The following is a 22,458-nucleotide window of genomic DNA, read 5'->3' as shown; positions in this document are numbered from 1 at the left end:
AGTCTCTGGTTCATTGAGGGAGTTTTCTCTAAGTATTCCACTGACCTCTGCAGACTACTGGTCCTAAGAACAGTAGCTTTTAGAAATAGTGTTGCCTCCTGGGCTGCGACCAGCTCCAGAGACCCCTGTCATGTCCTCTCCCCCTCCACCTCTCTCCCAGCCCCTCTGTAAATCCACCCTGCTTCTCGCCGCCTTCCCATGCCTGATTCTGATGGGGTTTGGTGGCCAGCTGGTCTGACTACGGAGGATCGGAGCAGACGCCTGGACAGCTCCAGCCCCCCTGAGCTCTTGCACCATGGCTCTCATCTATATGGAACCTCTGAGATGAGGATCTTCGTGACTGATCGCAGGCCCTCTCTCCCCTTGTCTCCTAATGCACTCCTCTGGGGATTCCCAAATTTCCTCCATTTCTGTGTATTTTATACCACCATGCCTTTACATGTGCTGTTCCGCTGCATGGTCCTCCTTTTCCATCTGGAAAATTCCTTCCTCACTCCCTCACTTCGTGCCTGCCTATCACCTCTCCTGGAACCTGCCCCTCTGTACTCCAGGTCGACCTCCTGTGCGTGTCTGCATCCAGCGGTGTCCGAGGTGGTAGTGTGGTTTCTCAGCGGGCCAGTCTCCCTGCTGGGCATAGACTTGGTTAATTTTCAGTCTCAGAGACTGCCCTGTGACCTGGCCCTGCCAGAGATGGAGGGTTAGGGCTGACCCAGGGCATCTCTCTGATGAGAACCTTCTCTTGGGGATCCTTCGGTTCTCAAAGGCCATCGAGACTTCCAGCAGGCTGGGCAGGAGGTGCTCTGGGCAAGTGTCCCAAATAGCAGGATGTTGACCCCCAACTGCAGGCAGCCTGCAGGTATTGTCCCTGAGCTCCCCCCAGGGGAGTGGAGTTGAGATGGAGGGGAAATTCAGGCTCATGGTTGGTTTGTGGGCCTTCATGACAGTTGTGCCCCCTCTTCATGACCTGACCCCCAGGGCAATTTAGCCTGTCAGACCCAGGACCCTTGATAGCAAATGGTTTGTAAAGTCCCCTTCCTCACCTGGCCACACACGATATCAACATTCAGTAGCATCTTGAGTGTAAGATAAAGGGGAAACAGGAGAGTAATTTATAATAATATGTATTTCATTAAGTCGGTCTGTGGGTGTGACAACCCTGAAAGTTGCAGTAGAAGAGATGCTGCCTCTCCAGGGACACGCTGTGAACGTGGCCGCTGAGTCCCGACTGGCACTGAGGGGTTGGAGGGAGGGTGGGGTCGCGCTGGAATTCTGAGGCCCATAGCATGCCACGGCAGTGCAGGCTTCTTCGATGATGAACAGTTTTTGAGTTTTAAGCAAAACAAAGTATATCTTCCCTCTAAAACTGCAGCTGCCTTCCTGAAGAATTCACTGATACTGAAAGTGTGCAAAAAGCATTTTGTGCTTCTTTGTCCGAGGAGTGAGGTTCTAGGGCTAGGCTCAGATGATGATAAACAGCCTTTGCACCTGTGTCGATGATGGCAGGACATTTGAAAGTTGTGCAAATGCACGATAGTTCTTCCATCTGTAGGCGCATCCTGCACATTGCAGGATGTCACGCCCCACTCACGAAGTGCCATAGAGCCCCCTTGCTGTGGACAACAAAAAGTGCCCAGGCGTGGGGGCTGCCATGCCCTGGGAACCAGGGCCCTGACTGTGTGTTAGCACTGTTCTTCAGTGAGAAGCTTGCCTGGAAGCTCGTGTGAACACCCAAGCCGGGCTCGGGTAGCAGGGTGTGCTGGACTGGGCTGGGAGCATGGTTGAGCTGAGCTTGGTCCCACCCTGGGGGAGAGAGCACCCCCTGATAGTAGTCCAGGGCGTCAACAGTCCTCTGAACACCAGGGACTGGCCCAGGTGGCTGCCACCAGGGGCTGACAGGCAGCACGGGGGCCCTCGAGGAGCCCACCACCCCCAGGCCCTTTTGGCTGCCTTCCCCCCACCGTCCCAGGCTGCTGGAAGCACCCAGGAGAGCCCCATCTCTTCAGCAAGAAAAATCAGGGTGCTGGCCTTGTGAGTAAGTTCTTCACCCCTGTGCCTTCAGGGTAGGGAGCAGCCCAGACCTGTTGGTAGCTCATCTCCTGGGCGTCTCCCCATCTCGGTGGTCCCAGTGGACCCCTGTAGTGGCAACAGAGACAAGTGGGTAGAGAAGGCTGTAGTGACAGAGGGCAGGCCTGCAAACCCTGCTGGGCTGTTAGGCAGGTGTTTCCATAGACGGTGCCCTCTTCAGCTTTCTGGCCTTTGTGCCGGCTGATGTGTTTCCTCATCAACAGGCTAAGGTTGGTCCAGGTCGGGGTGAGCGGACCAGCCCACAGGCCCATCCTGCCCTCCGCAGGTTCTGTGAGTAGTGTTCTTGCCACAAAGCTGCCGTGCTGTTCGGCTGCGTGTTGCCTGCAGCTGCTTTTGTACGACAGCAGCGGGGTCATGGGTCCTATAGAGTGGAACGTTTCCTGCCCTTCACACAGGAAGGGCCCCTGGTGTAGGAGATACTTATAGGCAGCGTCACCTCTTATTCTTGGGCTTCCAGTGTCTATAACTAGAACCAGAGTTCTGCACGCTTGCGAAGGCTCCTTGACGTGTGGGCTTCAGGCCCTGAGGATGTACTGCCTGCCTCCCAGATACAGGCTCCCAGAACCCTGGCTGTGAGTAAACCAGCAGAGACCCCAAGGACCCCGTTCCCTGCTGCTTTCTGCTGGCATCTGCCAAAGCCAGGCGAGCCTGGTCCAAGCAGAGACGCTGACGGACACCTTGGCTTCATCCCAGTTGTTGGAGCAGATGCCCAGGCGAACGGGACCCTGCTAGCGGCCCCTTGAACAGGCGCCCTCCCTGCAGTCTGGTGAGGAGGCTGAGAGCTCTGCCCTGCCAGGGGATGCAAGCCCCAGGGTCCTAGAGCAGAACCACGGGACACCCAAGTTCATTCAGCAGTTCAGCCAGTGCTAGTTTAGCTCTGTCAGCACCTGCTAGAGCCTGGAGGTGGAGGGTGGGCTCAGCCAGTCTGGCCTCTCCGGAGCTCACCATTGCTGGGGCCGACAGACAAAGGGTCAGCCCACGGGGGTCGTTCGTGCTGCAGGAGTCAGTCCATGGGGGTCGTTCATGCTGCAGAGGAGGGGTCGGTCCATGGGGGTCATCATGCTGCAGAGGAGGGGTCAGTCCACGGGGGTCGTTCATGCTGCAGAGGAGGGGTCTGTCCATGGGAGTCGTTCATGCTGCAGAGGAGGGGTCTGTCCATGGGGGTCTTTCATGCTGCAGAGGAGGGGTCTGTCCACGGGGGTCTTTCATGCTGCAGAGGAGGGGTCTGTGACGGGGGTCTTTCATGCTGCAGAGGAGGGGTCAGTCCACGGGGGTCTTTCATGATGCAGAGGAGGGGTCTGTCCACGGGAGTCGTTCATGCTGCAGAGGAGGGGTCTGTCCACGGGGGTCGTTCATGCTGCAGAGGAGGGGTCTGTCCACGGGGGTCGTTCATGCTGCAGAGGAGGGGTCAGTCCACGGGGGTCGTTCATGCTGCACAGGAGGGGTCAGTCCACGGGGGTCGTTCATGCTGCACAGGAGGGCTCAGTCCACGGGGGTCGTTCATGCTGCACAGGAGGGGTCTGTCCACGGGGGTCGTTCATGCTGCACAGGAGGGGTCAGTCCACGGGGGTCGTCATGCTGCAGAGGAGGGGTCAGTCCACGGGGGTCGTTCATGCTGCAGAGGAGGGGTCTGTCTACGGGAGTCGTTCATGCTGCAGAGGAGGGGTCAGTCCACGGGGGTCGTTATGCTGCAGAGGAGGGGTCTGTCCACGGGGGTCTTGCATGCTGCAGAGGAGGGGTCTGTCCACGGGGGTCTTGCATGCTGCAGAGGAGGGGTCTGTGACGGGGGTCTTTCATGCTGCAGAGGAGGAGTCTGTGACGGGGGTCTTTCATGCTGCAGAGGAGGGGTCTGTCCATGGGGGTCTTTCATGCTGCAGAGGAGGGGTCAGTCCACGGGGGTCGTTCATGCTGCAGAGGAGGGGTCTGTCCATGGGAGTCGTTCATGCTGCAGAGGAGGGGTCTGTCCATGGGGGTCGTTCATGCTGCAGAGGAGGGGTCAGTCCACGGGGGTCGTTCATGCTGCAGAGGAGGGGTCTGTCCATGGGAGTCGTTCATGCTGCAGAGGAGGGGTCTGTCCATGGGGGTCTTTCATGCTGCAGAGGAGGGGTCTGTCCACGGGGTTGTTCGTGCTGCAGAGGAGGGGTCTGTCCACGGGGTTGTTCGTGCTGCAGAGGAGGGGTCAGGATCTGCGGTGTGGTGTGCGCGGGGGCCTGACCGTGTGCGCCACGAGCTGTGGTTTGCTATTGAAAACAAAGGCTCCACTGGGTGGTCTGCCATTTGGTGGATACTGGCCTAGGCTCTGGGCCAATAAGTGGGTATTTTTAGAGTTTTCTCACTGTTTGAGTAAGCAACACACATACATGGAGCCAAGTGAAGAACATAAATAAAGGGGTAAAATGGTACAAATAAGCTGCCTCCCTGCCCTGACTGCTCTTTCCTGGAGGCAGCGGGGTCATCTGTTGTTTGGGGCAGGCAGGTGTGTTCTCTTGCTGGTTTCATTAATACGCCATCTGACTTCTCCCTCGTGCGACCTTGTGACACCAGTATCACTACGCCTGTTTCCAAGTAAAGGAAACAAAGGGTCCCAGAGTTGTATGTTGGGTGTGTCAGGGTCAGTGGTGGGGCTGGGACTCCATCCCGATCTGTGACTTTGTAGCCAGAGCACCTTGCACTCTTTTGTGGCCCCCAGAGCAAGGTGGGCCAGGCTGGCCAGGCCCCTGGGACGGGGTCTGTTCTTCCCACACCCTCCTCCTGCACAGCTGGGGTGGGCAGGACCTTCAGCCATGCCTGAGATGACCTGCACCCTGATGCCCTGTCCCCACAGCTTGTGTGGCTCCGGGAGATGGCATGGAAGTAGCAGCGAGTTGGGACCCCTCGGAGGTGGGGCGTCTGGGACCTGCACATGGCTCTGGAAGAATGTTTCACTTCCCTTGGCCTCCCTTTCTCACCTGCAGAACGAGAAGCAGAGGCCTCAGAAGGGGCCGTGAAGACGAGCCGGCTGACCCAGGGCCTGCAGTCACTGCGGGCTTTACTTATCTGGCTTCCCCTGGGGGGCCGTGGAGCGCCCCACCTCCAGGTCTGGTGTGTGAGCACAGCCTGCCAGTAGCTCAGGGCTCTGTGTGCCTGGCGGCTCCCCCAGGGCAGCAGCCGCAGGTCCAGAGCTGCCAGCCTGTCTCCCTGGGTGCTTGATTCGTTGGGAGCAGGCACTGCTGGTAATTATGCCCCTTAATTTAGGAGAGCAAGCCTAAGAAAGGAATATAAATCTGTATATTAACTTCAGAGATTGGAAATGGGCAGAGCGAGCCCTCTCTCTGGGAGATTAAATTTGGAAATGAAACAGGGAGACGTTCAGGGTAACTTTGAGAAACAGCTGTCTTGAGCTGCAGCAGGCAGAGGACCTCGTCTGGGCGCGTGTGGGCCCCGGGGACACTGTCCACGGTCCCTTCACGGGCCTGTGCCTCAGGCTGGCATGCCGCAGTTGCAGCCAGCCCTCTCAGAAAACACTTGTCTTTGGAATCCTTTCTGCTGGGAGGGAAATTTGCTTCAGAATGGGTTAAAGAACGGAGACTTCATGGTTTTAAGTCATTTAGCAGGGTCTCTCAGAAGATGCAATCCAATTAGTCCTTGTGTTCCTTTTTTTAAAACCAACTCTAAATACAGATTTTTCTCAGTGAAGTATGAAATAGGTAGTTGCAGACTGCAATATTAATGCCTTTCCACTTTCCCTTCACTTCTTCCTGTGCCAGCTAATAGCAATGTGGATTAGCTTATGTTGGCTGAAAAGAGCTGGTGACAGACACTTGTGCCTTCTGGCTCCCAGCCAGGACTGGCCTGAGGGTATGGAGAAGGGAAGTCCCCTGGGGCACCCGTCCAGCCCCCCACGATGCATGGGGGACACAGGAGAGGGGAAGGGACTCACTCACACTCAGCAAGTGAGTGTGTGTGAGAGTGAGTGCAAGTGTGCATGGGTGTGTGTGTGTGGTTAGTATGAGTGTGTGTTAGTGTATGGTGGTATGAGTGTTGGTGAGAGTGTGTGTGGGTGAGCGTGTATATGAGTGTGCGTCTGTGTTGGGGTGTGTAAGGGAGCACTGGGGCAGGGGCTCTGGGGCTCTGGGGTGGTGGGTGAAGGGCAGGGGATCCAGCATGTACTAAGCTCCCGTTTTGCGCCATGTCCCAGGCTGGGCACTTGAATTCAGGTTTTCCCACTTAATGCTCACATCTCCAGGAACAGAGCTGTCATCTCACTTTCAAGAGGAGAGATTTGAGGTCCAGCCTGCGTGTGAATGATCACGGAGACTGTTTTTACCCCCGTCCCTCATCCTGGCTCCCATCCAGCCAGCATGGGAACAGCATCTTCTCACTAATCTTCCCCTTTGGACCCCTGCATCCCACAAGCCTGTTACTGTGAGAGGAGTGGTAGAAAAGGAGAGTTCCTGGACCATGCAGAGGCTTCTTCGGGGGATGGCTGTGGCCAGGGCTGCCACCCTGGGCCCGGCAGGTGGGTCAGTGTTCCCAGCTGTCAGCAAGGTCATCCACGGGAACCTCACTCATTCTCATCTCCTGCCAGCCTCTTTCTAAGCCTGATTGGGTCTTCCTCCTTTTGAATGTTGATATCTTTAAATAGTTTCTTAAATTGGGTGACTTGTAGGTAAACAGACTCCAGATCTTCTTTCTTTCTGGATTGACTTAATTCCCTGTGTATTTACCTTAGAAACATTTAGAAACCACCCCACACATGGCTCTGCTCACGGGCCCCTTGCTGCAATCCCAGTGGGGGCTGGACCTGCTCACCATCCCCAGGCTGTGCCCCACTCGGCTGCACCCGCCGGGAAGCGCTGGGCATTTGCTTGCATTCACGTCACCCCCACACTCTAGTATCCCTGCCTGCGTGCCTGCAGCACCTCCTGCGAACCAAGACCTGAGCTGGGAATAGGGGTTAAAGGTTGAGTGGTGGCATGTCAGCCTCCAGGATCCAGGCCACTGGAGTCACGTACGTAAGTCAGATTACATGGTCGAATAAAGCAAATGGGAGCTGACTTCCAGCTCGAGGAGGATTGATGGAGGAGGATTGATGGAGATGGTGGCATCTGAGGCAGAGTGAGAGGTGGACAGGAGTCAGGGTGCAGACGGAAAACTGAATTGTGGACAAGTGTCGTGTGTTCTGTTTGCCAGCCACAGTCCTAGGCTGTGGACTGAGGGGTGCGGGGCACTTGGGGGGGCTCGGCTATCTGCAGAGCAGGATGCGGGCAGGCCCAGCAATCCTCGTGGCCCTGTAAGGTCAGCGTGTGTGGGCTGCAGCCCTCTGGAGGCTGGGGGTGCAGCACAGCTGGGGTGGAAGGCTCAAAGGGGAGTGGAATAAAGTTGAAAGTGTGCTAGTTATGAGTCTGAGGTTACAAGTTAAAATAAAGGGCCTGATTTTTGCTTTGAACACTGTGGCATCCGTCAGCATTTCTCCCTTCTTTAGAACCTGGAAATCGTCCAAAAGTACCAAGAAGCATGAAAACCAAAAAGGCGAACTTAAATTTGGGCAAAACAGAAATACAGCTAAAATCCAAGCCCCTGAATGGGAGGAAGAGGCCCTCAGTGTGGAATCAGTAGAGGTGTGTGCAGGAAGGAGCCAGGATACGGTGCTGCAGGGAAAGAGCTCAGTGCCGAAGTGGGAAGGGGCCAGCTAATGAAACACCTCTCACCAGCGAGGGGCCCTCCTATTTGCAGCAGCGTGGACGGGGCGCAGCAGCTGGAGTGGAAGCTTCCTGGCTCCGTTTCGGTTCACAGGAGCAGGAGACGTGGAGCTGACTGAGGACTCGTACACACAAGTGTTAGTGTCTCCTTGATGGAGAGGATAGGAGACGTTTGCTCCCACGGGAAAGCTCACAGCGGCCTCTGTTACCAGAGGGAAGGAGTGAAGGCAAATGGAACTCACACAGAACCATCTGATCAGATGTAAAAGCAAAACAAACGCCCCATCCTTTCTACAATGTGAGCCTTTTCCACAAAGCTGGATTGAATAAAACTCATTTTCAAATGATGAGTAATAAAGGCAACATCACACAATTTTGTAAAACCAAAATATTTTGTAAAAAAACAACAGAAAAGAATTTCACAGAAAAAAACTGACATTGAGCAGATGAAAATGGTATCTGAACTTTTTGCCAAGAAATAAACCTTAGCAATCCAACAGAATCCATGAAGCTAGAACAAAAGGCAAGCGCTCAGAGGAGAGGTAGTGAGACCAGAGGAGCAGGTGAACCAGGAGCCAGTCGACCTCAAGACAGAAGTCAGAGCAGAAAACGCATCGGGACGAAGGAGGATGCAGTAATGGAGAGGACCAGCAGCCAGATGTAAAGGCTACATGTTCTGGCAATGTAGAATTTATATATTTAGTAAAAACTCTTGGGAAGGAAGATGATGGGAGAAAACATAAGAATGCTGTTTTTCTCATCATCAGTAGCTGAAGATTAAAACATACCATTTAAGGAGAACATCACATAGTAAAAGCATATTTAAGTGAGAAAGGGGAACAATAAGGATGATGTATTTGATAATCAGATACTTAGTAGAGGAAATAAATAGGAACTGTTGGAAACAGAAAAGTACAGGTATTGTGTAAAGTTGAGTTATGAAAGCAGCCACTAAAGCAAAAACACAAACTTGTCTAAGTATCGAGAGAATTTCACACAAAAAAGCAAACCAGACGAAAAGGCCACAACCAGCAGGATCGAGGTCCAAAAAAGCCAAAATGAGGGGCCATTTGAGGGGAATGATCAGGGACAGCGGTAGTAGGAGAACTTATTGTATTTTGTAATCCCCGATATATCAAGTGGTCAAGAATAAGTAACAGAAAAGATAACATCCGTTTAGTATATATATATAAAACTCTTAACCCTGAAACTAAAGAACACTTTTTTTAAAAAGTGCTCATAGAAAACATTGATGCAAACTAACCATATTTCAGATAATACAGAACCTTTATAAATTCAAACAGGTAGAGCTAATTCAGCCAACTTTCTCTGGTCACAGTGTGATGAATTTAAAATTAAGAACAAAACCAAAAAGAAAAAGCTCTTGGAACACTTGGAAATTAAAAAGGAAGAAAAGCCTCTGTCTTAAATAATTCTTCGGTCAAAGAAGAAATGCAGTTCAAAAGTGCATAAAATCTAGAAAATAATCATAATGAAAACACTGCTCCTCAGAGCCTGTTGAGAACAGTGGAGCATGCTCTGCGGAGAAATCACTGGTGTAAATGTTGTATTATTGAACAAGAAAGAAGGAATATGTGTGGGCTAACCACCCAGCTCAAGAATTCAGAAAGGAAAACAAAATAAGCCCAGAAAACAAAATAAAGCAAAAGGTAGGAATTTGTAAAGATCAAAGCAGAAGTTAATAAGAAAGTGAAAAATGGTAGAAATAATAAATCCAAATGCCTGTGCTTTGAAATAATACCAGTAAAACATATAAATTATTCACAATCCTAGTAAAAAATTAATAGAAAGCATCACCACTCAAAATAAGGAATAGGAGTAATTACCTTGGACTTCCTGACTGGGAGGGGCCTGGAAGAGTGACCTGGGTACTGAGAGTTCTGTATCTTGATCTGGACAGTGGTGCCACAGGTGTAGACGTGTGTACAAAGTCACTGAGCTGTACACATAAGATTTATGCACCTTACCATGTGTAAGCTTTACCTCAATAGTAAAGAAAATAAATAAAAATGAAAATAAACCTAAAAAGAATCAGGAGTTCTACATGAATTCTTTAAAAAGAATTATGAATTATATCCCAACTCTATTTAAATAAAAATCTGAATGGAATGAATAATTTTGTAGGATAATATAACCTATCAATATAGACTCCAGAAGAGATAGACATTCTAAACAGACTGATTTATAAAGTTGTCACAGAAAAGCCGCCCCTGCCTCCCCAACAAAAAGAAACAGAAAATGCATCAAGTTGAGTCAATTTCATGAGGAAATTCTACTAGATCTTCAAAATACCAGTACCATCCACACTGTATAGACTGTACTAGAGCAGGGAGGAGGAGCAGAGCTTCTTGAAGGGAGTGTTCTATTGACACGACTGTGACAATTCCCACCTGTGTTGTGTGCATGCACACATACACACGTGTGTACAGACTGCAGACCAGTCACACGGGTGAAAGCCCGTGTTCCCATGTCAGGAAGTGAAGTCAGCACGCTAGCATCCACCATGTCAGGTAGGCTTCTCCAGGGCTGCACTGCTGGTTTGATTTTAGGATATCAGTTCATAGGGTATCTTCTCCATGTTTGCTGAAGAGGCATTTGGCAAAATGTAACATTCGGTCTTGATTAAAAACTCTTAAAATATGAATATGTGGGTAATTTCTCAACATGATAAAATATATCTTTTTCAACCAAAAACTGACATGCTATAAATAAGAAGATCCTAGATTCAGTTTCAGTGAAGCCACAAACAAGGACGGCCAGTATTACAGCTATAATTTACTATTCTGGAGATACTAGTCATCAAAATTAGAGATGAGGAAGAAATCAAAGGTATAAAATGTTGGGAGGGAGGAGGGAAGTGATCATTCTTTGCAGCTACATGATTGTGTGCCGAGACAGTCAGCTGAAAATGACTGTAGTCAGCCAGAGAATTTAGTAAAGGATGGGAAACCACATGCAGAAATTTAAAAAGTCATATGTATATACAAAAACAAGTTACAGAGAGAGTAGAAGAAATGCCCCCATTTACAACACCAACAACAAAAAAAGGCAAAAAGAAAAAATACCCAAGACTAAGGGCCTACAGGGAATTTGTAGGATCTGAATGGGGGACCTTCCACAAGCTCTTGCGAGTTCTGAAAGATGACTTGTGTCCGTGAGAAGAGGGGCTGTGTGCTTTTAGCAGGAAGCCAGTACCCTGAGACGTGAGTTCTCCCAAGTTACCCTGTACGTTTAAAACAGTTTTTTTAAAGACTTTTGATGGTCTTTTTTTTTTTTTTTTTTTTTTGATGGTAGAGGGGTGGGATAGGATGGGGAGAGAAAGGATCCCAAGATTGTAAGATTCTTGTGGACAGAATAGTGGAACAGAATAGGATGTCAGAAGCAGACCCGGTTACAAACAGGACTTTAGTGAGTGATAAAGTGGAGTATTAAATCGTGGGAAGCGATCCAGCCTTTTGATACATAGTATTGGGGCATGTAGTTCGTCTCCTAAGGGCAGCCTGCCAGTGTCTGACGAAACTACAAATGGACATGCCCTTTGACCCTGCAGAATGGCTCGTGAGAGGTCATCCTGAGATGAACTTGCACACATGGGAACCAGAGTGTCTAAGAGCTGGGTCACCTCTGCATTGACTATAACACTGTCATATGGGAAGCAGTTTAAATGTTTGTCGGTAGGAGACTGTTAAATAAGAGATGGGTACCCACATGGTGGAGTTCTATTAAGCCACAGAAATGAACCAAGAAGCTCTCTATGCACTGGTTTGGAAACATCTCCACAATATGTTAAGTGAAAAAAGAAAGGTATAAAGCAACGTGTAGGATATCTTCCCATTTTTGTAACAAGAAGGGGAAGAACGGAGACGTGCTTAAGATGTGCATCTCCTCTGCTCAAGAGATCAGCCCCACCACCCAACAAACAGAGAGAGATGGATCAGCCCAGACTGGACTCTCAGGCCCTGTCCTGTGTCCCTCCAGGAGAGAATCTTCTTGGTCCAGTGTGTCTACTAGTCTGTTCGGCTGTGGCCATGAGGATGGGCACAGTTAGGACAAGGGCTTTCTGGGAGCCCACCCAGCAAAGACCATTGTGAGCTGAACCTCACCGCAAAAGGCAGGGACCACCAGCTGCTAGGTCAGCAGTCTGGGTGGCATCAGAAAGGAGTGACTGAACCCAGACAGTTCAGAGAAAAGTGACAGAGAGTGTTCCGTGCATCAAGATAACTTGGTTCCTAGGAGGAAACTTTATCTGAGTGCCAGCTTTCTGGGGGAGGTGGGAATAATGGGAGAGGGCCACAGGACACGGTGAATGTTGCTTCTTCTGGAATATGAACAGGTTTTGTTCCACATTGCGACACCATCTTGTGACACCACTAAGTGGTCACTTAGTGCTTACTTTGTAAAGTGAGACATCACCCTAATGACAGAAGGCATGCTGTGAGAGGCACCTGTCATCTGTCAGTGCAAGTGGCTAGCTCAGTGGGTGCTGGCGGCACCAGAGTTCAGGGAGGTCAGGTGTGGGCCACATGTCACTGGGTTCTGACCCTTCTCCTCTGCCTTTGCGAACTTTGCCGAGGCCATTCTAGAAACATGGTCCAGAGGGTGCTCATGCTTGTTCAGCAAGATTGGGTCACCAGTTGTGTGTTGGTCCTGTTTGGGGGCAGGATTGGGGTCACCCAGTTGTGCATTGGTCCATTTTGAGGGGCAGGACTGGGGTCACTTGGTTGTGCATTGGTCCTGTTTGGGCGCAGGATTGAGGTCACCTGGTTGTGCATTAGTCCTATTTGGGGGCAGGACTGGGGTCACCCAGTTATACATTGGTCCCATTTAGGAGCAAGGTTTCTTCCAGGGACCTTGATAGTTAATATTGGGGCTTCATAGAGTGGATGCCTTGGGCCCAAGAATTCCTAAATCAGGTTGCCCAAGGAGGACCTTTCTAGAAATGGCCTGGAGAGAATGTTTTCAAGAAGCAAGCACAGCAGATGTTGGGCTGTTCATTTAGGCCCGGAAGGCAGATAAGTGGAAATGTGCCCTGCTCTCCTCCCGTCAGTCCGTCCTTGCTAATCTGTCACGGTGCCTTCCTTGCTGATCCCATCCTGTCCATCTCAGCACAGGATATAGCATCGTTCACGTGCTGGTGCAGGAGCTGGGAGCTCTCGGCCGCCCCCAGTTTTTGGTGCTGCACCCGCCACGTGGACTGTGCCTTCCTGGAAAGCCCTGTAAAAAATGAGGGGCAACTGTCTCCTCTCCTCACCTGCTCGTTTCCTTGTGGGCAAGCTAAACACCTGAGAAATTGAGGGGCACTGAGCACACGGTCTGAGACAGCTAGAAAACCACCAGAGTGTGAGAATCGTATGAAGGAGCCTCAGCACCCACGTCTGTGCGAGAGGATGGAGATCATCCTGGGTGCACGCTGAGGGGCCTGAGCACAGGCTGGTGGTTTGGATCTGGGTTCTTGCATCTCTGGCTCAGCACGGCGCCTGCCTCCCTCTCACACGGAGACTCTTGTTCTACCAGTAGTTACTGAGCTCCTGTTCTGGTCCAGGAACTGGGCGTACAGCAGTCAGACACGCAGACCCTGATCACATCCAGCTCAGTGCCCTGACCAACAGCACTGGGTGCAGGAGCGCTCTCAGCAGGGAGCTGGGGTCAGGGAAGGAGGTCCATTTTGTGGGACCAGCGGGAAGAGCAAGAATTACCTGGTGCTGACAGTGAAGGTGGGAAGGAGGCCAAGTGGCCTGGGTGCAGAGCCAGTAAGTGGCAGAGCTGGAACGAAACCAGGGCTTCCCTCCCTCCCTCTAGCCCCTGCGCTTGGCCCTCCTCTCTTACTGATTCACATGCCCTGAGGACTAAGCTGCCTTGTGGGTGGGGGAGGCCCTGAGGAATGGCCAGAGCCCAGTCAGAGGACAGCGACACTGAGCCTGCAACCAGCTGACAAGGCTTGAGTGTGTGCTTCCAGGCTGTTGGCAGTGTTTGAGGCCATCAGAGGCCCCAAGTCCCTTAGAGAAGCTGTCTGGTCAGAGGGGCCTTTGAAGCCCAAGGCAGCCGAGTGCTGCTTTGGATGAGCACATCCCAGCCCCGCCGGAGCCAGGGGCTCACTCATGGGAAGGTCCGCCCAGAGTCTGACTGCTTTGCACCGGGCCCATCCTGCCCCTTCTTGTTCCTCTACCCAGGACCACTGGGTGGGAGTCTACTTCCTGCTCTTTCTGGAGCCTTCAGTGCATCTGGCTCCCTACCCGCCTCCATTCCCCCAGGTGTCTGAAAATCCATGTTCCCTTCCGGGCAATCTGCATCACCTGTCATTCTATAGAGGAATTTGAAGTAGCAAATAAATAAAATCCCGTGACTGTTAACACAGATCAAAGCATTGGTAAATTTAGAATATGTTCTTTCCAACTGCTGCGTCCCCCTTTTCCTCAGATTTTCATATTTCCCCTCAACATACTCCAGAATGACTGTGTGTCTCTGTTGCTATTCTGGAGACAAGTTCTAAAAAAGAGAAAGAAGTTGTGTTTGCACAAGCTAGAATACTTTAAGGTCTGGCAGCTTCAGGTCTCTGGGTTCCTAGGAGATGAGGGAGCCAGGAGAATGGTGTCTCCCACCAGCTTCCCCACACAAGGTGGGGATCCTGCCCTACTGCCGAGGGAAACTGGATGCCGCCTTCTGGATTTCAGGTGCCTGGCCGAGGGTTCTTGGAAGCCCCCTGCTGAAGGGGCTCCAGCAGCACCCGTCCCCCCTGACCCTCGTCCTGTGTTTTCTCCTAGCTGGAGATGGAGCTGAAGATGCTGAAGTCTCAGTCAGACCCCACTGAGCAGAGCTTCCTGTTCTCCAGGGAGGAGGTGAGCTCACTCAGGTACGTGCCTCACTCCGCGGCAGCACCAGGGGTCTGTTTGCGCCTCTCTCCTCTGTCGCCTTCCTGGAGGATGTGGTCTTCTTAAATCACGTTCCATCCACTTAGTGTCCTCTCTGCAGAGGAACTGGTCTCCGCTGGTTTGGGCTTTTTTCACATCCCTTTTCAGGCTGTTCCCAGGCTCAGGACAGAGGAGAACAGAGGCTCGTGTCACAGCACTCTCTGATGGGGCCTGTCTTTGTTGCCAGCAAAACAGAGACGACAGGAGCAGCCCCTCTGCCTTCCACACTGCTTCCAGGGGCTTCGGGGACTGGGAGCACTGGCTTGTTCAGAGCCAATGCAGAACCAACCCGGTTCCAGAAGAGAATTACTCACAAAGCAGCAGCCCGGCTAGCCGTGCTCCAGTGTGTTAGCAGGCCATCTTCAGGCTCCGTTCCAGGCGAGCATGCGAACAGCCCCCGCGACTCCCGGGGAGCACTTTCGCTGTTTCTCCTGACCCCGTTCCGGCACAGCAGCACTTCTCAGGAGAGGCGTGGCTGGATTCCTTTTCTAGAGCTCTCTTCCTTTCGCTTACCCTGGACACAGGGAGACATAGGCAGAGCTCGCTGAGAAGCCTGCTCCTGGCTCTTCTTGGGTCCCTGTGTTGGCCCTGCTGTTGCCATTTGTAATTGGAAAGTGGCTAATGGGCAAGTTGACAATGTCCCTCTAGAATCTCTGGGTGCAGGGGGAGCGCAGTCCGAGCGGCCCTCGGCTTTGGGGTGCTCCGGTGCCATCAGCCAGCTCCTCTGCTCCGAACATCTGCCACAGGCCAGGCATGGTGTGTCCAGTTTCCTCCCCCATGAGCTGCTTCTGTGGGTCACAGGAGACAGACCTGGGACCCAGATGGCTCCGGTGTCCACCAGATGGATGAAGACCCTGGTCACTCAGTGAGACAGTGGGGAGTCAGGGAGAGCTGCAGCCTCGGCCCAGCCCACCTGGAGAAGTCTGGCTCTCCCCTGTGGCTGAATGGCCTTGACAGTGGCACACCCTCTCCCCGAGGTTCTGTTTCTAGTCAGAAGTGGTGGGATTGCCTACTTTGCAGGTTGTATGTCCTGGCCCACAGTTAGGGCTAAGTGGTAGTCATGGCCTCTTCTGGATTCCAGGTTTTCTCTATCATTTCCAAAGCATCTCTCATGTATGGACCTTGGTCTCATGAAGAGTGTCTCTGGGGACCCACCAGATTCTGAAGTTGCTTGCTTGCTATTCATTTGTTCAGTCATTCACTTGTTCAGAGACTGAGTGTGTGCCATGCGCTTCCTCACGGCTGAGCCTGAGGATGAATAATGGTGAGCAAGGACACATCTTTTTGTCTTCCTGAATTTTACCATTCAGTGGGGATTTAGGGGGGTATTATTCATATAGAATCATGCCTGTGTAATGACAGATGGTGGGAAGTGCGGCAGAGGTGCCATAGGAGCATGCGTCTGTGGGGTCTGCCCTCGTGAGGAGGCGTCTGTGGGGTCTGCCCTTGTGTGGAGGCATGGGGCAGCTCCCAGGGATGTGTGTGAGTGAAGGCTGAAGCCGGCTGGGGCTGCGGGCCAGGAGGGTTAGTCGAGGTGGGAGAGGAGGCAGGTTGTGAGGACGTGATGTGGGAGGGAAGGCACTGTAATGAAGGAGAGAGACCAGCAGGGCGGCAGGGGCCCAGGCTAGGGCCAGATACTCCAGGCCTTGTACGGATTGTGGCCTTGTTCCCAAGAGCAAAGAGGAGCCATCAAAGGTTTCACAGCAGATGAGTGACACAACCACATTTATAGCTGGAAAGCATCCTTGGCTGCCCAGGGTGCAGAGATGGAAGGGGCCCTTGGCAGGGGTGGATCAGCTGTCTCTCCAGCCATGTGCCGGCCGAGCCTTTGCTGTGGGAACACCCCTTTCCAGCTGCAGTCAGCCGTCTGTGTGCAGAGATGAATAAAACACCCCTCCAATAACCTGACTTTGGGGAGCAGCCCCAATCTATTGATGAGGTACTTCCTGCAATCACAGGGGTGGGCTGGAGGGCCTCAGAGAGCTGGTGGCAGTTGAGTGGGTCTTAATAATAGGACAAGAAGGAGAGGCAGAGTGGGGCTGTCCCAGGTGGCCGCAGGGGCACCTTCATGGGGCAGCGAGAAGTCCTGGGGGACAGGGCTGGCGTGATTGGTACCAAATCCTAAAGGGCCTCGAATGCCCCATGAGGCAGGTGGAGCCCTGGTCCCTCTGTCCCTGGGAGCCATGGCTGGGCTCTTTAGTGATGGATGGAGGAGAGTGATGAGATTTGGGGTGTTTGCCTTAGTTCTCACCAGCCTTGCGTGGCATCCTTCCTCTGTGGCAGGAGAGGAGAAGCGGCCTGCCCCACCTGGGGAGCCTGCGGTCCCTGAGCCACCAGGTGGGGCCGTCCTGCTGCTGCACGGTGCTCTCCTCTCTCAGACAGGCTCTCATCTGCTGTTGACGTGAGCACGGCCAGGCATCTATCAGACTTGTGTAGGCTGGCATGCTTTGGATTTATTCATTTTTATTTATTTATAAAAACCTAAATAAAAGACTTTATCAATGATATCTTCTACATCAAGATCCAAGCTTCTTGTCCCAACCAACTCGTTTGGAGGACGCAGCTGTGGAGAGAAGAGCCTCTGTGGCTGATGACTAGAATCGGGCAGCACTTGCATACAGCGCTTTGCCGGGAGGTGCTGCGCCTCGTGCTCCCCGTGTCCAGCTGCTCATGGGGGGCGGGTGGCAGAGCCAAGCAGATGGGGCTGACCTGGGGCTGACACTGCACACGGACGTCCAGGCTTCTGCTCTGGGCACTGCACACCCTTCCCGGCCTCACGGCCCCGTTTGGGGTTCCCCCTCAGCCCTCGCAGTGGGGACAGGGTGCTGGCGTAACGCACCTGTCAGCAGGCTCGGGGAGCCCCAGAACCCAGCCCAGTGGGTGGAAAACAAGGCCTGGTGGGGCCCGTGCTGCCCCCTCAGCTTCTCTGGGGGCAAGTGAGGGGCTCGGGGCGGGGGGCGCATGCACACAGGCCTTCACTGTCACCCCGTCCCTGCAGCCGCCATCCTCCATGGGCAAGAGAGGCTTCAGAAAGGCTTCCCTCTGAATGAAAACCGAGGTGTCTTCTTAATCTCTCTCCTCCTCTGGAGCGTGAAGTGCTTTTGCTGCAAATCTCTAAAATTCACCAAGCAGCGTTGACTGAAGTGGTCGGTTCAGAGGAAGACAAAGCGGACTGCTGATGGCCTGTCATCTGTCACCCCACCCCACAGCCTCCACACAGCCAGTGCCCTTCACTGTGAGCACGGCCGGGCATGGGGGCCCAGGGCCCGGGGCCGGCATTGCTCACACAGGGGACCTGGAGACCCCTTCTTCCCAGAGGACGGGGACGGCGCAGGCTGTGCCTCTGTCATTCACACACACGCACGCAGACAGATTTGTTATGTATGAATTATGTATATGTTCAGTATATACAATATATTAAGTACATGTGATATATTAAATGTGTACATGTAAAATTATATGTATATATATTTAAGTGGCAATAGCCAAAGGACCCTTTCAACTGGAACAAATCTGGGTTCTTTCTTTTCTGCTGTCAGAGAGCAGCTCTAGCAAATCCTGAATGTTGTCTGGATTTAGTCCCCGCTCCATGGCGCACTCACTGCCATCCGGGTCCTGCTGACGTACCCGCCCAGCCCCAGGCCTGTTTCCAGCCACATGGAGACCCCTGGTTCTGGGGGCTGAGGGGCCCTTGGCTGTTGGGGGCCCTCAGAGGATGGCACGATGCCCCGTGGTCCCACCCACACCCTTTCCAAACTGCAAGGTGCTAGGCTCTTATTACTCTTTTTTAAAAAATACCTTTTATTCAAGAAAAAGGAATAAAAGGAATCTAAATAGGTAACGAAGAAGTGAAACTCTCACTATTTGCAGATGACATGATTGTATATATAGAAAACCCTAAAGAATCTGTTGGAAAACTATTAGAAACAATCAACAACTACAGCAAAGTTGCAGGGTACAAAATCAATCTACAAAAATCAGTTGCATTTCTGTATGCTAATAATGAACTAACAGAAAGAGAGCTCAAAAAGATAATACCATGTACAATTGCATCAAAAAGAATAAAATACCTAGGAATAAATCTTACCAAGGAGGTGAAGGACCTATACAATGAGAACTACAAGACATTATTGAAAGAAATCCATGATGACATAAAGAAATGGAAAGATATCCCATGCACGTGGGTTGGAAGAATAAACATAGTTAAAATGTCTATATTACCTCAAGCAATCTACAGGTTCAATGCAATCCCAATCAGAATCCCAATGACATTCTTCACAGAAATAGAAAAAAGAATACTAAAATTTATATGGGGCAACAAAAGACCCCGAATAGCTAAAGAAATCCTAAGAAAAAAGAACAAAGCAGGAGGCATCACAATCCCTGACTTCAAAACATACTACAAAGCAATAGTAATCAAAACAGCATGGTACTGGTACAAAAACAGACACACAGATCAATGGAACAAAATTGAAAGCCCAGAAATAAAACCACACATATACAGACAGCTAATTTTCGACAAAGGTGCTAAGAACATGCAATGGAGAAAGGAAAATCTCTTCAATAAATGGTGTTGGGAAAACTGGACAGCCACATGCAAAAGAATGAAAGTGGACCATATGCTATGGCCATTCACAAAAATTAACTGAAAATGGATCAAAGACCTGAAGGTGAGACCTGAAACTATAAAACTCATAGAAGAAAATATAGGCAACACACTATTTGACATTGGTTTTAAAGGAATCTTTTCGGATGACATGCCTACCCAGACTAGGGAAACTAAAGAAAAAATAAACAAGTGGGACTTTATCAGATTAAAGAGCTTTTATAAGACAAATGAAACCAGAATCAAGATGAACAGACAACCAACCAGCTGGGAGAGAATATTTGCAAAACATACATCTGACAAGGGGTTGATCTCCATAATATATAAAGAACTCACACAACTGAACAACAAAAAAACAAACAACCCGATCAAAAAATGGGCAGAGGAAATCAAGAGACACTTCTCCAAGGAAGATATACAGATGACCAATAGGCACATGAAAAGATGCTCAACATCACTAATCATCAGGGAAATGCAAATCAAAACAACACTAAGATACCACCTCACGCCCGTTAGAATGGCTATAATCACCAAGACAAAACACAACAAATGTTGGAGAGGATGTGGAGAAACAGGAACCCTCATACACAGCTGGTGGGAATGCAAATTGGTGCAGCCTCTATGGAAAACGGTATGGAGATTCCTCAAAAAATTAAAAATAGAGATGCCCTATGATCCAGCCATCCCACTACTGGGAATCTATCCAATGAACCTGAAATCAACAATCCAAAGAGGCTTATGCACCCCTATGTTCATTGCAGCGTTATTCACCATAGCCAAGAAGTGGAAGCAACCTAAGTGTCCCTCGACTGACGATTGGATTAAGAAAATGTGGTATATATATACAATGGAATACTACTCAGCCATAAAAAAAGACAAAATCGTCCCATTTGCAACAACATGGATGGGCCTGGAGCGTATTATGTTAAGTGAAATAAGCCAGAAAGAGAAAGACAAACACTGTATGATCTCACTCATATGTGGAATATAAACCAACACATGGACAGAGAAAACTGGACTGTGGTTACCAGGGGCATTGGGGGTGGGGGGTGGGCACAAGGGGTGAAGGGAGTCATATATATGGTGATGGACAAACAAAAATGTACAACCCAAAATTTCACAATGTTAGAAACCATTAAATCAATAAAAAAAAAATACCTTTTATTGAACAAATCCTTGTTCAACACCCCTGCTTTCTGTCCACCCTTGAGCCTGCAATCAGGAAGCACAGCCCCTGCCCTCTGAGCCTCCAGAGTGGCTGACTGAGCTGAGACGCGGCTCAGCTGGAGAGGGGCAAGGCCGCGCAGTCACCACCCCCAACCTGGGCCTTGAAATCAGAACCAGCCTCCATTTGTTTCAGACCTGCTGCTGCCTTGGGCCTGGGTCTATGGCTTCAGCGAGTGATGCCATTTGAAAGGTAGCTGCAGCCAGGATGAGGCAGCCCTCAAACGCTGGTGCTCTGGGCTGAGGGCTTTGTCCAGAGGGTGCTGGTCATGAGCTTTCCAGCCAGCAGCGAGGGTCCCAGTCTTGATCAGGGAGGCCAGGGCGAACCCTTGGGAGCCTTTGTGGCCTCACACTGCCCCCTACCCGCCGTAGCTCTATCTGGAGGCTGGAGTTGGGGAAGCCCATGGTCAGGGAGACTCCTCCCACTGGGCTGCAGGCACCACCATGAGCAGTCCCCTGACAACCAAAGCTGGGCCCTCTCTGCTGACCCACTGCCCGGCGGCCAGTAACAACAGGGGCATCCACCCCTGGGTTCTGCAGTGTGGGGCTGGTGACCACATCACAGGACCTGTGCCCACAGTTGAATTATCATGTCTCTCTACTCCTTGCATTGACCCTGCGGTGGGCGGTACAGGCGGTCATGCCCTAGAGCAGAGCCTTCAGATCCGGATCCTCTGCATGTGCCTGCGTCTCTTCTCTCCAAAGGCCCAAAGAATCTTTTCCTTGCCCCAGTATTCTGAAATGTCACAAAGATGCTTTGGCGTGGTCTGTTTTTACGTGTTGTGCTGGGGAGACAGTGGCCTTTCAATCTGGTCTCTCATATCCTTCAGTTCTTGGGAATTCTCTTGAATTATTCACTGATTATTACTTCCCTTCCATTTTCTCTATTTCTTCTTCCTGAGAGTATTATTTGGATGTTGAACTTCCTGAATTAGTTCTGTTTTAAAAACATTTTTGACCCTATCTTCCATCTTTTACTTTCTGTAAAATTTTCTCAAATTTATCATCCTGTCCTTTATTTCTCCTATCATACTTTGTTTCCTGATATTCTTTTGTTGTTTTCTTATTGTTCTTTGAATATTCGTTTACATATAAAACATTTTGTTGATGTTAATGAATGCAGTGTGTCCACTGTCTCTTTGATGTTCGAGGGACTTTCTGAAGTTTCTTCTCTTTGTGCACTCCGTTTCCTCTAAGCTGCTTTTTTCCGTCACTTGGTGGTTTGGACCTTGGTCTTTTGTGCTGGATGCTGTCAGGTGTGCGGTGGTCCCGGCTGTCTGCTCATGTTAGGAGCAGGGCCCCGAGCAGCTCCTTGGAGAGGCCCTGTGCCTTGGCTCCTGTGGCTTCACTTTAGTGGAACATGGCTGGGCTGTCTCACTGGGGAGCCCTCAACACTGCCGTCTTTGGTCTTTTCTCTTGGCCTGATCACATCTTTGGGGGACACTCCTGTCTGGAGAGTGTAGGAAGCTCAGCATCACGGGAAATGTTTCTGTAACCCTGTTTACTGGAGGTAACTTTGCCCTTTATCTGTTATCCCTCAGCCCAGAGACCTGATGTTTTCTCTCTCAAGAAAAGAAACCTCAGGTATTCTTCAAAGACAGGGAGAGACGGTATAAAATAAACTGCAGAAGAGGATGTGGAGATGCTGGTTTTTAAAGATCTTCAACTTACGGTTCTGGTCAAATGGAGTAGCCCCATTCCTCCCAGGTCCTCCTCCTTACAACTCAAAACCCTGACATGACACAGCAAGCGAGGAGGACCCTGCAAGGTGGAGAGAGGGTGGCCTGCATCGGGACCCAGGACTTGAGGAATGGTGTGGAGGTGAGTTCCAAGTTTCCTTACTGATGCCCGTGTACCTGGACAAGGAGCTGCAGAGACTGATGCGGACCAGCCACAGATACACACATACAACACACACATAAGCTCCAAGAAA

At 51.0% G+C, this 22,458-nt stretch overlaps 1 protein-coding gene across 6 annotated transcripts in view; it reads left to right on the top strand.

Annotated features, from left to right (window-relative positions):
• MAD1L1 (mitotic arrest deficient 1 like 1) overlaps positions 1 to 22,458 on the top strand; it is a 474,298-nt gene that overhangs the window by 299,812 nt on the left and 152,028 nt on the right. For all 6 annotated transcript variants that reach the window (XM_087417466.1, XM_087417465.1, XM_004440893.3 and 3 more), the window contains one exon: positions 14,549 to 14,637. In XM_087417466.1, coding sequence (XP_087273592.1) covers positions 14,549 to 14,637 — 89 coding nt within the window. The remainder of the gene's footprint in view (positions 1 to 14,548; positions 14,638 to 22,458) is intronic.

This window comes from Ceratotherium simum, chromosome 26, assembly GCF_057802395.1.
Source record: "Ceratotherium simum simum isolate JZ-2026a chromosome 26, ASM5780239v1, whole genome shotgun sequence".
NCBI classification, from domain to species: domain Eukaryota; kingdom Metazoa; phylum Chordata; class Mammalia; order Perissodactyla; family Rhinocerotidae; genus Ceratotherium; species Ceratotherium simum.
The sequence above is the reverse complement of the archived record's forward strand: the minus strand, read 5'-3'. Positions and strand labels throughout refer to the sequence as shown.